Source organism: Saccopteryx leptura, chromosome 6 (assembly GCF_036850995.1).
Source record: "Saccopteryx leptura isolate mSacLep1 chromosome 6, mSacLep1_pri_phased_curated, whole genome shotgun sequence".
Classification (NCBI taxonomy): Eukaryota; Metazoa; Chordata; class Mammalia; order Chiroptera; family Emballonuridae; genus Saccopteryx; species Saccopteryx leptura.
In genome coordinates, this window is record NC_089508.1 from 145,090,430 (window position 1) to 145,106,271 (window position 15,842).

The 15,842-nt window shown below is 39.5% G+C and overlaps 1 protein-coding gene across 3 annotated transcripts in view; it reads right to left on the reverse strand.

Moving 5' to 3' along the window:
- Window positions 1–1,347: 1,347 nt before the first annotated feature.
- SLC26A4 (solute carrier family 26 member 4) overlaps window positions 1,348–15,842 on the reverse strand; it is a 57,287-nt gene continuing 42,792 nt past the window's right edge. For all 3 annotated transcript variants that reach the window (XM_066343383.1, XM_066343381.1, XM_066343382.1), the window contains 7 exons: window positions 14,993–15,085; window positions 14,006–14,101; window positions 13,181–13,411; window positions 11,066–11,120; window positions 9,164–9,306; window positions 5,843–5,926; window positions 1,348–3,462 (listed from right to left, as the gene is read on the reverse strand). In XM_066343383.1, coding sequence (XP_066199480.1) covers window positions 3,439–3,462; window positions 5,843–5,926; window positions 9,164–9,306; window positions 11,066–11,120; window positions 13,181–13,411; window positions 14,006–14,101; window positions 14,993–15,085 — 726 coding nt within the window. In that variant the 3' untranslated portion in view covers window positions 1,348–3,438. The remainder of the gene's footprint in view (window positions 3,463–5,842; window positions 5,927–9,163; window positions 9,307–11,065; window positions 11,121–13,180; window positions 13,412–14,005; window positions 14,102–14,992; window positions 15,086–15,842) is intronic.

Consider the following 15,842-nt stretch of genomic DNA (forward strand, 5'->3'; position numbering starts at 1 on the left):
TGAATAAAAACCTTTTTAAAAAGCCCAAAACATAGGGAAAATATCTTCATTATCTTAAGGAAGCAAAGCTCTTTTAAACTAGATACCAAAAATAAATAAATAATTAAATGGCAAACCATTAAGGTCACTAAGGGGAAAATGATAAATTGTACTACATTAAAATTAAGAACTTCTGTTCATCAAAAGAAATGATTAAAAGAGTGAAAAGTAAATCCATAGAGTAAAATATTTACAATACATAGTTTCAACAAAGGATTTCTACCCTTACTATACAAACTCTCACAGGGAATTTAGAAAAGGGCAGATGACCAAAAATAAAATAGATAAACGAGTTGGGCAGATGATTCATTAAAAAGGGAGTTAAATGATAATAAACATCTGAGAAGGTGTTCAAATTGTTTAGTTCATCAGTGACATGCAAATTAAATCACAATGTAATACTACTACACACCTACCTACAAGAAAAGCTCAAATGAAAAAGACATGCAGACCCAATATCTATAAAAATATGCAGCAACTAGAACTCTAATTCACATCCAAAAGAGGTATAAATTGGTATGATCACTTTTGATAAAAGTCTGCTGCCAATACTAAACGTCTACTATGTTATCTACTGAAGCACAACATATGTGTTTGACCCAGCAACTCCACTTTCCAGAACTGGGTGCATGTATTCACAACAAAAATGAAAAAGAATGTTCATAACAGCACTATTCATGAAAGCCAGAACCTGGAAAAAACACAAATGTCACAAAAAAATAGTGTGAATAAATAAATGGTGATAAATTCAGACAATGGAATACTATACAACAGTGAAAATTAACAAATGATTATGTGCAATAACGTGTGAATCTCACAATTGTGATGTTGAGTTTAAAGAAACAGACAAAAGAGGGGGAATAATCTTGTTTGATTTCATTTATATGAAGTTCAAAAAACAAGTGTTAGAAGTCAGGACAGTAATTACCCCTTAGGACAATTTCTGGGAGGGAGCATGAGAGGGCTTCTGGGTGCTGGTCATATTCTGTTTATTGGTCTGGGTGCTGTTTACATGGTGTGCTGTTTGGTGAAAGTTCCTCAGGCAGTGCACTATAGCTTGTATCCTTGTGATATGTCTGTTACACCAGCATGACATGCTTGTTTAAAATAAGGAAAATTATTGCATAAAAAGCTGGAAATATTTGAGTAAGAATTAAGATTTAACTGAGTTATTTGTGAGTAACATTGTTCATTGCACTATGTTTTTATAAAAAGAAATTACACACACACAGAAGATGGTTGCTCAGAAAGGACACATAAGAGTAGTTTAAAAGGTATCTTTACATTTAATAAAAAATATGTGCAATTATTTCCAAATGTATGATTTGATATTTTTACTTATTTAAATTCATATACAATACTAGAATCTTATATAGTTTAAAAACATAACAAAAGACAATTGCAATTTCAAGTAAAATTTCCTTTGGCAATACAAAATTAAAATATGCTCATTATTCAAAAAATGCCTAGAAGGGACAGTATTCCTAGAGTGTGCTTGGTAAACTAGTCAAATAGACTGGGCTTATCTAGTCACAGATGGAGCCAGGATTTCACAAAACTCTAGCCTTATTACATATAAAGGGGAACTTTGGTGTTTCATTTAACTAACAAAAAAATAAGCAGTGCATATTTCCTCTATTCAACAGAGGTATTCATCCATTTTCTGCAAGGCTTTATTATTTTTACTCTTTAGAGATAAGATTTGTTGCCATTAGAAGTAAGTACTACTATGAAAATGAGATAACATTATAATCCTGGTTATACTATATTCAACATGGGGAGAAATCTATTCTAAGGCAATTAAAGGTAGAATAACGCATGAGCAGGAAAGAATGGGATATTATCACAATCTATTACAACCCACTCAAATTCCAGTGTGCAAAATGGAGCGGGTGGTGATGATGATTCTTTTAGTTAACCAATTTGGTATGATCACTGATAATATTCCTTCAGAAGTAGAGACCTTGTTTCTTACTATATTTAAGAAGAAACAGAGATAAGACATGCGGCTTTCAGATAGCCAAACACATCTAGGGATTTCACTCATCCGTGCCAACCGTGCAAGACATTGTCTCATTTGGGGACTTGAGTATTTATTTTTCTCTAGAAATAAAATACAAGTTAATTTACTCATGAAATATATGAAAATAATCCACAGGACCACAGCCTATATATCACATGTAATACCTAGAAGATCTTTGGCCATCAGAAAAGATTAAGTAAAACTAAGAAGTATAAAATAATATATTCTGGCTCAAAATATAGATTTTAAAAAACCTATACATTTTTAATGTGTATATTTCAAAACAATTTTTTGTTCTGCTATTGAAGTCATGTAGAATGTTTTGTCTTTAAACACTAATTTTAAACATAGATTTATATCCAGGTTGTTTATTTTTCAGACTTTTTTGTTTTGGCCAGTGGTTGGAATTTAGTTAAAGGCCACTTACTTTACATACTGCTAAATTTTAGAGAAAAACATAAACTTGTTTTGATCACCACAGTCTTATAAACATACCAAAATTGTTTTCTGTTCAAAATAGCACAATTTTTGTATTAGATTTTAAATAGATCATACAACTATGTACCTGCACACAATGATTATTGTTTGAAACTAAATTAAAATTGCATTTTTAAGCTAGAGATAGTCTTTCATGTATTTTATTTGATCTTAATTGTGATCCATGATTATGATATAAAAAAAGGTTTTTATAAACCACAATAATTTTTTTGCTTCACCTCTTTAAATCAGTGTTTTTAAAATATGTCAACCCAGTTCTGTAGCTTTGAAGTGAACCATTTTTTTGATTCTGAATTCTAGTTACATATAGGGCCAATATAACATTCATTACCAGGTAATAAGAAGACCGGCATTTAAAAAACTCTTTTGATGTATTTACCACAAGTGATTTTGAGGCTTTTATTGGTAAATACATTAACAGCTATGTCATCATTTATTCCGTCAAGGGGTCAAGCTGGTCAGAAGTGAGTTTTGTTATGATAATCATTCCTGACCCAACTGGCCACAGAGGCTGTGGAGTCACACCTACCCTGGCGGAACAGAGGCACCCAGAACCCATGTGAACATTGTTACATATGTCCTGGAGCAGCAGAACATCCTAGACCTTGTAAATCACCAGGACAGTTCTCTTCACCATTTTGCACATTTTATTGTATAAGTAAGCTATTTTATAAATAAAGCTTAGAAACAATCTTAAGTGACTTTCAATGGCTAACCGATTTTTTAAAAATCCAAGATTTTAAAAAAATTTAATGAAAAAAGAATGAGTGTTTCAAGTCCAAAGAAATAATCAATGCAGAAAATGCTTGCATAGAATGATACTGGTGGTTAAATTTGGCCCTGAGGTCCTTGCTTTTAGGGACCTCCTGAGCCCACTTTCAAGAAGCAAGTCTACGCATAGCCTGTGGAGACAAAGCGGAAAGAAAGGTGTCAATACAACTGAATTCTCCTTAGATCTTTTTTACAAATGTGTTTTGATAACATTGGTTGCTTACATTTATCCTCTTAGGTGTATATCATCATAATAAAAATAAATAAAAATAGGGTAAAAACTTAATTTTGTAACTCATCATACTTTAATTAGTTTTGTTTAAAAGCAATCATTACTGTTTATTTTTAACATTTTATATATTTATTTTACAGAAAGAGGAGGGAAAGAGCTAGAAGTATCAACTCATAGTTCACTTTAGTTGTTCATTGCTTTAAAGTAATAATTACTAAATATTGAGCACTTACTATGCATCTTTTAATTTTTACAACTCTCTGAAACAGTAGTTTCTATTTACATGAAGACAGGGTAAATAATTTGCCCTGGGCTACACAGCCAGTAAGTAGCAGAATCAAGGTTGCGCTAAAACTCATCTGGTTCTAAAGCCTATGTCCTTAGAACCACTCTGCTATACCGTCACACTAACTACAGGAAGCCTACCTGAATGATTTTTTATGTGGCAATCAAAAATACTTCTATATAGCCCTTGTGGCTATATAAGTTGGGTTGCTCAGTGGATAGAGTATTGTGCTGGCATGCCAAGGTTGTGGTTCAATCAATGGTCAAGGTGCATATGAGAAGTGACCAATGAGTGCATGGATAAATGGAACTCAGTTTAGCATTAAGTTGATGTTTCTCTCTTTCTATCTCTCTATTTCTCTCTCTCTCTCTCCTTTCTTCCCTTTTTTTCTCTCAGATCAATGGAAATTTTTTTTAAATACTTTTATATAATGTGGTGATTTCTAAAGTTTCAATTTTGATAAATGGATTTGTACTCAACTAAGTTGGCCCTCTATCTATAGTCATAAACTACTGCACAGCTCACTGATGACACTCCGGGGCCTACTAAGCAAGGCCTCCAGTATTCACCCTAGCAGGGTGTTTCTTCAACAGAAGTCTTCTCTGCCTGTCATTCTCACTGCCTGGTTATAACATAGGGTTTGAATATTATGTTTTTCAACACTTTTATCAGACCAGAAACAGGGCAAAGAAGGCATGCTTCTCAGATCTGCATATGACACCAGTGATGGTGCATAATTAATATGCTGGATGATAGACTCAGAACTCAAAAGGATGTCAATAAATGGGAACAAACAAAATGTAATCTACCGGAAATGTGCAGTACTGCACAAAGGTTCAAAACCAGTTACATAAATATAAATGGGGAGCCCAACTGAATGACAATTTCTGTGAAAATGCCCCCAAGTCTTTAGTTGACCACTGCTCAACAGAAGCAAAGATTTTGATCTAGCTATTATGAAAATAAACATATTTTTAAAGTCATAGTAATAGAAATATCTTAATGAGATAAGTCATGGTTGCTTAATTGCCATGCTGGGCCGACCCTGTCTACAGTTTTGCGTCACCTTCCTTGCCAGAGAAGCATTGACAAATTTTCTGTCTCTAAGGAATGGTAAAGGGAGCTGGAGGAGTCCCACCTGGAGTGGAGTCTGAGAGAAGCTCTCAAATATTTAAGGGCTGGTCAGTGGGAGGGTTTGTATTGCTAAAGAAGGCAGATTTCAGTCACCAGTTATTAGAGAAAGGCCAAATCTAATTTTGCAAGCACAGCTAACACCTGGAGATTTCCAAACATGTAACAAACTCTCTGGAAAAACTACTAGTTGTTAATATCTGGAAATAGTCATCCAAAAGCTTAGTGAATATCCTTAGACATGGTGTAGGAGGGATCTCTGTGGGACTACTTGATTTCTAATACATCTTTCAACTTTAAAACTCTCTGATCTTCTTTTGTTAGTCCCATTTCACTCAGTGGTAGAGCTATAAAGTTTACTTGGATAACTTCAAGCTCCAGTCAAGTTTCCTAGGAATTGACTGATGCTCCCAAGAGCAATAGAAATACACAGAATCAGTCTTTTCTAAGCCATTATTAGTCAGATGAAGAAAGGTCATGAGGTCATGAGGTTTTTGTCCCTCATATACTATTTCTTAAGTTTATGAAATCCCTAGATTAGAAATTCCTTCTCCCTCTAATTGCCCTTCCTCTGGTTCTTAGGTCTCTGGAAGAGAAAGTATGCAGAGCTTGAGGTATAAAATCAGGACCAGTGAGTGTGCTGACTGCTTCCAGCTTCTGATCATACTATATGCCTGGGAGGAAGGTTCCAAGTTCTTACTGTCTTCCCATTTTCTCCTTTCTATTAGGCCATCCTTTTGGTATTTTTTTAAAGTATTTTTTCTCTGAATAGTTTGTATCAGATATACTCACCATATGTATTATTCTATTTATTCAAGATTTAATCCAAATTATTTTCTTTGAAAGAAAATAGTGCTCATACCTCATCCTCAACATTAAGTTCTTCTTCAGTCAGTTCTGCTTCCATTAATTCAAGAGGATCTTTATGGTCTTGGATGAGGGAGATCTTGACAAAGAGAACACAGACAATATTTATTGAAAATATAACATCAACCCACCTGATACTCCACTGAAAATGACTTGAAGAGCTGCTGGTGCTTCTCATTTATAATAATCTACATACTTCAAAATCCTTTTCAGCTTTCTTGTCCGTTTGTATTTCTCACTTAGAATTTTCCCTGTACCATTTCTTCACATTCAAGTGGGAACTGGCATGGTCCTCCACTGTTAACCTTCTCCTCAGCTCTCTCCCCCAGCCTCTGAAGTGCATGCCTGCTCAGGATGCGCCCCACCCTGCCTGAAAGATTCAGCAGTCAGTAACATCTTTATCTCAAGGGCTAAACTAAAAGCACTTAGTACAGCATTAGCATACACTAAATAGGCTCGTGATGATGACTATCAACAGTCCCAAGTTTGCTTGACCAGGCTGTGGTGCAATGGATAGAGCATCAGACTAGGACACAGAGGATCCAGGTTCAAAACCTTGAGGCTACCAGCTTGAACACGGGCCATCAGGCTTGAGCACAGGCTCAACAGTTTGAGTGTGGGGTCATAGACATGACCCCATGGTCGCTAGCTTGAGCCCAAGGTTGCTGGCTTAAGCAAGGGGTCACTTGCTCTGCTGTAGCCCTCCCCCAGCCCCCCATCAAGGCACATATGAGAAATCAATCAACGAACAACTAAGGAGCCACAATGAAGAATTGATGCTTCTCATCTCTCTCCTTTCCAGTCTGTCCCTGTCTGTCCGTCTCTCTGTCTTTCCTTTTCTGTCACACACACACAAACAGTCCTCAGTTAAACTGGATTGATATTAACTTGATGGGAGATAGAAACCGATCTCTATGGACCACGTTGGTTGTTCAGGAAACCGCTTTTGAGTGGCAATCAATGACAGAGGACACCAGTAACAGTTTGGGCTTTGTCTTATGCATAAAGAATATGCCCAAGCAACTCCAAATGTATATCAAAATAAGTGACATTTCAAAGAGCTTTTTAGCTATTTTTATTTTTATTATTATTACTATTATTATTATTATTTTGTATTTTTCCAAAGTGAGAAGCAGGGAGAGTCAGACAGACAGACTCCCACATATGCTGGGCCGGGATCCACCTGGCATGCCCACCGGGGGGCGATGCTCTGCCCATCTGGGGCATTGCTCGGCTGCAATTGGAGCCATTCTAGCACCTGAGGCAGAGGCCATGGAGCCGTCCTCAGCACTCAGGCCAGCTTTGTTCCAATGGAGCCTTGGCTGCAGGAGGGGAAGAGAGAGACAGAGAGGAAGGAGAGGGGGAGGGATAGAGAAGCAGATTGGTGCTTCTCCTGTGTGCCCTGGCCGGGAATCGAATCCAGGACTTCCACACGCTGGGCTGACGCTCTACCGCTAAGCCAACTGGCCAGGGCCTTAGCTACTTTTTAATCACACAAATAAATGATCCAATTCTGTGTGTTAGTGTGGAAATGAATTGGAGACTCTGCTCCTTGTGTAGATGGTCAGACACAATGGGGAAGTTAGAGAATAGGAATAACTACAAATTGGGACTTTCCTGAGATAGGTCTTGTGATGGTCATATGAAGGGTTGGGGAAAGAGTCGTATCACTGCACTCACAATACCATATCCATAATACATACAAGGCACACTTCATGAAGATTTACCATCGTTACTATACATCTAACAGGTGCAAGGCTTTGTGCTGGATACTACACAGAAGGATAAGGCTCCTGACCTGAGAGGCCACCACTAGTGCTCAACCCTCTATCCCATGTACCAGTAAGTACATAATACAAGCACTTAGTTATACTAAGTCTGACATTTGTTCAGGGTCAAAAAATTCATCCCAGCCAGTCATGATGCCTTCCTGATTACAACAATGCTGAGTCTAACGCTGGGCAGGGCACTGCTGGTTAGTGGTTCCTGTGATACTCATGGAATCTGAGACCTTGGATCAAAACACATGTTTTCATGTTGAGAAAGAACTTGATACTTTGGATCTATTTTATTTTTAATGAAGGGTCTTGATTTAGATACTTTATATGATTCTGCTTTGCTGTTACCTATGGATTAGAGAGAATTTTAAGTTACATAGAAAAAGGTTTATGAGTTTTCAGATGAGCATTTTGCATGTTGGTTTTGTTGTTGTTGTTATTGTTAGATTTGTGGTTTTACTGCTTTACTTTTTTTCTGTTTTGTATGTCAGACCCAGATGTTGGTGTTTGGGACTAGTATTCTTTCCAGCAGCATTAGTGAGCAGTCTGTCCACTAGCAGGAGCTTAGAAGAATAATGTGCTATTGTTTTCTAAATTAGTTTTACTTCAGACATTAACTTCCAGTTTATAATCAGAATCTATCTAAATTTTAGGGAGGAGAAATTTCCATTTAAAATAGAGTAGACTGTGTTGCTGAAGTAATTATTATAGTTATTTGTATAGGTATTGTTTTCATTTCCCAAATTCACTGTGACAGGTCCAGGAGAGAAGCGGTTCTTGAGTCAGGCCCAGTTGTTGGCCCATCCCACAGCAGACCACATGCGCTCAGCCCCCCAGGTATATGAGAGAGCTGACACAGTAAGGAGTCCCATAAGAAACCAGCCCACAGCAGACCACATGCGCTCAGCCCCCTAGGTATACGAGAGAGCTGACACAGTAAGGAGTCCCATAAGAAACCAGCCCACACCAGACCACATGCGCTCAGCTCCCCAGGTATATGAGAGAGCTGACACAGTAAGGACTCCCATAAGAAATCACAGTCTATCTGTTTTGTGAGGAATAGTTAACTCTGGGCTAATTCGTGGCTTTTAATTTTTTTTCTTTTTCAAAGATCTCATATGACCTAATGGGTCTTATTTCAAGACATTTATAATCAAGAGTTTCTAGACTGCTGAGAATTTAAACTGCATTTTTACACAAATCCCATAAGATCCGAGACACGGTGCCTAGATTCTAAAAAGGCACTACAGGTAACGCCTACTTTTATTAGTAAACCTGCACATTACAGAACTAATATGGACTGGGTACTTCCAGGTACTTTCCTATAAACAGTCATACTTAGTCTTCATATTGGCCCAGCAGAGTAAATGTTTTTACTCCCATTTTACTGATGAGAAAACAGAGGCTCTGAGAAGTTAACCAGGTGGCTTAACGTCTCACTAGGCTGGGATTTAAATCAATATTTGTGGAATTTTTGCCATTTATAGAAATCATGATAGTTCAGAAAAGATACGTATGTAGAAAGGTTAAATGTTTACCGTTTCTAAAATGGAATCTTGAATTTCCCGGGATTTAACCTGGGTCTGTACGTGAAGGACAGCGTCATGGACAGTCAGAAAGAATATGTCCTTTCTGTTATCATTAAAGAACCCGCACCTCTCCAGTTTTTCTATTACATGATCTTCAAAAGAAAGAAATGCTTAGTTAGGCTCTAGGAAAATATATTGTTCTAACATCAACTAATACTAAGTTTGGGGAGTACTCTTTTCCATTCTTTTTTCTCATTTCCAAAATGTGACCATGTTCTACAGCCAGGGGTCTCAAATTCGCGGCCCGCCCACCAATTTTGTGCGGCCCGCAGACTAATCAAACTTCGTGGATTAGTCTGCAGGCCAGTCTGCGGGCCGCACAAAATTGGTGGGCGGGCCGCGAGTTTGAGACCCCTGTGAGTTTCTCTTCGTGTATCACACAGCACAGTTACAGCCTAACTGGTTGTAGTAGGTGACCTTGGTTCCTGACAGGTGTCCCCTCGTCTAGCTGCTGAGGTTCTGGAGGCTATTGGGTCACAGCTGCAGCCTTCTCTGGAGAAAGTCCATGGGCTGATGTGAACTGTCTCCCCTGAGAAGGCTTGACAGGTTGCATCCCCACCCTTGGGCGGCCTGCCAGCTGATATGGGGAAAAGGCCGGCTCCTGGCCACCAGGAGGACTAACCTCTGGTGCTGTTCCTGCTGGACACCCCTGAATGCGGCCAAGGAGGACCTGTGCAACCAAATCTCTGTCCAGCTTCTTCCCCTGCCCTATGCTGCTCCCCTCAATCCATGACTTTTCTCAAGTGGACCATCTCCGTAAACCACTTATGCAGAATCCCTACCTCAGCCTCTGTTTCTAGAGAATTCAGCCTAAGTGCCAGTATTTTCCTCCACACACACACTGGTGCACAGACTCAGAGCAGGGCCGGGGACCCTCTCGTTTCAGAAGTCCCAGTACTCTCTAGTCCGCGCTTCCTATGACACTGCTTCCCTGCTGGTCTGGCACTGCCGGCAGGATTCCGTTTCTCTGTATCACCAGCGCGATGGCACAAGCTGGAGTGATATCGCCCTAGGTTCAGAAGGCCCTCAGTGGGATGGATTAATGTGTAGAGCAGAGGTCCCCAAACTTTTTTTTTTAATTGAGCATGGCTCTTTTTTTTATTATTCATTTTAGAAAGGAGAGAAAGAGGGAGAGAGAGAGAGAGAGAAACAGAGAGAGAGAAGGGGGAGGAGCAGGAAGCATCAACTTCCATATGTGCCTTGACCAGGCAAGCCCAGGGTTTCGAACCGGCGACCTCAGCATTCCCAGGTCGACGCTTTATCCACTGCGCCACCACAGGTCAGGCGGTCCCCAAACTTTTTACACAGGGGGCCAGTTCACTGTCCCTCAGACCGTTGGAGGGCCGGACTATAAAAAAAAACTATGAACAAATTCCTATGCACACTGCACATATCTTATTTTAAAGTAAAAAAACAAAACGGGAACAAATACAATATTTAAAATAAAGAACAAGTAAATTTAAATCAACAAACTGACCAATATTTCAATGGGAACTATGCTCCTCTCACTGACCACCAATGAAAGAGGTACCCTTCCAGAAGTGCGGCGGGGGCCAGATAAATGGCCTAAGGGGGCCGCATGTGGCCCGCGGGTCGTAGTTTGGGGACCCCTGGTGTAGAGTTTCTCTTCGTGGCGATGTTTGTGGTTGCACAACATTGTACATGTACTTAATGACACTGAATTAAATGCCACTTAAATGTGACTAAAAGAGCACATTTTGCTATACATCTTTTTATCACAATAAAAAATAATCTTTCGAAGGCCTTTGGTCATGATGTATCCACATTCCAGGATAGGAGAAAGGGCTTAGGGAAAATCTTAGAGATAGATACATACATATATGCATTTACCTTGAAATGATGCAAAGTACACATTTACATCAATTCTTTGGAATTCTTTGACAACCTAAAATTTTAAAAAGGAGAATTTGAGTAACTTCACATCCCAGAATTCAGTAGCATTTAGTTACTTGCTCAGGAGAAGCTTCAGTACTTCCAGGTTAACAACACTTTGAGGGAAGTTCCTTCTTGGAAAAGCACAGAGGTTGCAACCGGCGGTGACAATGTGATTAGGGATGAGAGCACCACTTCTCAAGAAACGGCAGCAAGTGCTCAATAGCACAGTGCTCAATAGCACAGAGGTGCTTAACAAATATTTGTGGAAGGGAGAAAACAAGGGTGCACAGGAAGCTTCCTGACACAGCCCCTGCAGGTCGGAGACAGAAGTATGAGTTCATATCTTTGACTGGAAGATAGGTTGGTATAGATATGTGGCCACCAGATTCTAAATGCAAAAACTGACCTAAGCACCAAGGGCTCTGCATTTTGTCTGCATCAATCTTGGTATCCCAGATTGCAATTTTAGACGATAGTTATGCAAAATGTTAGAATTGGGAAAAACCTGGTAAGGGGTACAAAGGATCTCTCTGTATCATTTCTTACAACTTCATGGGAATCTGCAATTTTCTCAAAATAAAAAGTTTAATTTATCTTTGGCTAGTGGCTCAGTGGCTAGGGAGTTGGCTCAGTGTATGGATGTCTCAGGTTTGATCTTCAATCAGGGCACACAAGAGAAGCAACCATCTGCTTCACTCCCCTTCCCTCTTCCCCATCTCTCCCTCTTCCCTTCCCTCAGCCAGTGGCTCAATTGACTCGGTGTTGGCCCCAGCACTGAGGATAGCTCAGTTGGTCAAAACATCAGCCTCACATACTAAAAATAGCTCAGTTCATTCAAGCATCGGCCCCAGACAGGTTGCCAGGTGGATCCTGGTTGGTGGCACATAATGGGAGTCTGTCTCATTATCTCCCCTTCTCTAACTTAAAGAAAAAAAGTTTAATTGAAAAAAATCAAGATGTAAGACCTATGAGCAATAATAAAATAGAACCTGACATTTCTGAGGAGATCAAGACCTCCATGTAAGTATAAACTTTGGATTTTTTTTATAATTGCCATTATAACATTTGAAAGCAATTATTTGTTAGATGTGGAAAATATTCTGGCATTAAATATGTCAAGACTCTTCCCAAAAGTAATTCATTAAACTCTTTGGCAAACACAATCTATAAGGCAGCTGAGCCAGTGCCTAGAGTGAAGTACGCATTAAAGAACAAAACTATGCTCTCAAATGAGCTGATAACCAGGTCTACTAAGACACCTGGAAGAAAACTTGTCTGCATTTTCTCACATTTTTGTTCAATACAATCACTTTTCTCCCTTACTTGTCCAGCACTTGCACCCTGGAATGATTTCCTACCCTTGCAGAGGTAGCCAAGAAGCTCAGCAAAGCTAAACCTCGGCTAAGGGTCAGTTCCACATTATTATATCTGATTATTGGTGTCTCTAACCTGCTTCACACCTACCTGAAGCCTCACCTAAACTTAACAATCCTAACCAAGATGAGACTGCAGTTAGTCTGCTTTGGAGCACTTAGTAGAGTTATTATTTAAAAGACTACTTAGGCCCTGGCTGGTTGGCTCAGTGGTAGAGCGTCGGCCTGGCGTGCAGAAGTCCCAAGTTCGATTCCCGGCCAGGGCACACAGGAGAAGCGCCCATCTGCTTCTCCACCCCTCCCCCTCTCCTTCCTCTCTGTCTCTCTCTTCCCCTCCCGCAACCAAGGCTTCATTGGAGCAAAGATGGCCCAGGCGCTGGGGATGGCTCCTCGGCCTCTGCCCCAGGTGCTGGAGTGGCTCTGGTCGCAACAGAGAGATGCCCCGGAGGGGCAGAGCATCGCCCCCTGGTGGGCGTGCCGGGTGGATCCTGGTCGGGCCCATGCGGGAGTCTGTCTGACTGTCTCTCCCCGTTTCCAGCTTCAGAAAAATACAAAAAAAAAATAAAAAATTGTCACATGCTATGACAAAACAACAGAGCCTATGCAATCAATCATCCTCTTGCAAGACTGTGTAACCCATATGGTTTTACTGTTGCTAAAGCTCCCAGTCTATGATTCAAAACACTTGGAACCTTACCACTCGCAATGATCTCACTCCAACAACATCCAAGAAAGATACAGCTCCACAGTCAAGCACAAGGCTATGGATTGGCACTTTGGGAACGTTCACTTTCACTGGTATCTCAGAATTCCAATCCACTTGAATCTCTATTTCCTTGGTTGGGATATCAAGTTCTTCTGGCTCTTCAATATCTTCATCAGGCTCAAAAGCATTATTCGCTGAACCAACATCACTGAAGATGCCATTCTAAACGAAGAAAATACTGCCAACTTAATTCTAATGATTGGGGAGGTCTTTCAACAATTTATTTCAAATTATTTAAAGTCCTACACACCATTCTTTGGTAAGCAAAACACAGAGGGGATGAACTCTTAAGAAATGAGAGTCACCTCATTACCAACTTTGATGTTCTCTAGGAAAAATAGTGGAAGAGCGGAGGAGCCAGGAAACTCTCATTTCTGGAGTGTTGTGGAATTGGCCAAGAGACACATTGGCAGGACAATCAAAGGTAATACTCTAAAATTTCATAAACTCACTCTTATCTATTAAAATTTTGTGGCATTGAATTAAATTTTTTTGTTCTTTTCAGTAAAAACAAGGTTTATTTCACAATGGAAAAAGAACTCACACCTTGTGTTTTTCTTGCTGATTTCATTTTATTTTTTCCCATTCTCTCTTGCCTATAAGAACAATTCAGCTGTTCTTTGACAAATGTGTGACATCTGCTTGTACACTTCTTGGTACAAAAGTAAATAGATTTAATTTCAGACTCCCGAATTGCTTTCATATTCACCTGAGAAAGGGAATAATTGAAGATGGGAAAGAAAGGTATTGCCTCACCTTGGTTGCTCTGAGTTGCCCTTTTTTGATGAGTTTCTGTATTTTCCTCAGTGCTTTCAGCCTCTTATTATACACTCTAATGGCATCAAATCCAACCTTTAGAAGTAAGTATCAAGTTACTTAAAACATCTGGTTCCCAATGTTCATTAATGGCAATTATTAACTGGAAAGATTATTTCCCAAGTGGTGTCATTCCTTGAGACATCTTACCAAATAGGAGATTCTTGAAGTCTCCACTACTGGGCCATCTACCCCACCCACCCAGAGACTCAAGGAAGACAGTAGCGTATCAAAGACTCCAAGACAGTAAAAGACAAAACAGCAAAAAGTAATTCTTTAGATTTAAGTCTGTGTCTTCCAAATTCCCGTGACATTACAGAGCCCTTTTGTTGCCACAAAGTCTGTGAATGCCCATCTAAACTAGTAGTTGACCCCAGAACTCATGCAGTGAAACACAGATCTAGAGACGAAACCCAACTTTGAAGCATAGTATGAAATTCAAGGCCAGAATTCCCTGCTTTCAAATGCAACTTATACTTTTTAGCTCTTTAATTAGTCAACCTCCTACCTTTTCCTCCTAGTTCTCGTAGTTCCCAAACACCTGATATAATATCTTCCTTGCTCACTGCCACACAAAGTTGGTTAAATTAGTTCTAACCAACAGGGATCACTCCCTTTTATGAACTCAATATGTACTATCTATACTAGTCATTTGGAACTTGCTCAGATTCTGCCTGGAGACAATTCTAGTGCTTTGGTCCAGCATAGTTATTACTACTAGGATTTTAACGTATGTGTATTTTTTCTCCCTATCGCCAGTAGAGCCTAAGTTATTCGAGGGCAAGAATATTATGTTATAATTCATAATGTTCTATAAGGGCATGGGGTAAAGGGCCTTATGATCAGTTTAAATCCAATAAGTATCTGTAGAATGAATGAAGTCTTAAAGGAGGTTAGCAACCAAATTTCTAAGGATAAAATACTTACTGTAGACTTGATACATTTTTTAAAACCATCGACGTTGCCATAAAATATAGGGCTAGAAAACCTAAGAATCTTCATTCCTTCAGGTTCTTCAATCTAGTATTTAAAAATAAAATGTCTGAGGTTAAATAATTTCAGGCCTCAGATATTCAATTACATTTCTGATTGTTCAACTAGAAGCTGAGTTACAATTGCTCAAAGGAGATGGGTAGCAGCACTCAACTTTTCTTGGATAGGAGCTTCATCCCAGTTGGGAGGCAGTTGGTTACCTCAAACTCCTAAACATCCACAGTCCCATGGAAAGTCATGACAGAAAGGGCCTTAGAAAGCAATTATTCAACCCTCTGATTTCCAGATGAAGAAACAGGCTCAGAACAGTTTCATGAGTTGCCTCAAGTTCATACTACTGCCCTGCCTTTTCCCCCTCAAATTCTTTTTAAAATAGAAAAAAGAGTAGAAAGTCAAGGGGATCTGCAGGAGCTGAGTCCTGTGATGTCACTTGCTTGTTCTTACTCTGGCACAGAATGGCCAGATGAAAAGTAAGACCCACAGAATCACAGGCTCACCTAGTCTTTAGCAATCATAACAGTTTTAGTTCAGCCACCTCAGAGAAGAAAACAAAGGTCCTTAGAAGCTGTGTGGCTTGGGCTAGGCCCTGCAAGACAGGGCCTAGAACTGCAGGACACAGAACCCAGAGCCAAGAGGTTCGCTAGAATCATTAGCCCTTGCTGGCCCTTAGCTCAACATAACTGAGGAAGTTTGTGGAAATAAATGTAGAAACAGCTACTGGAATTCCAGATTCAGTGTCCAACATTTTTTTTAATATTAAGGTAAAATTAGACTACAACTTCCT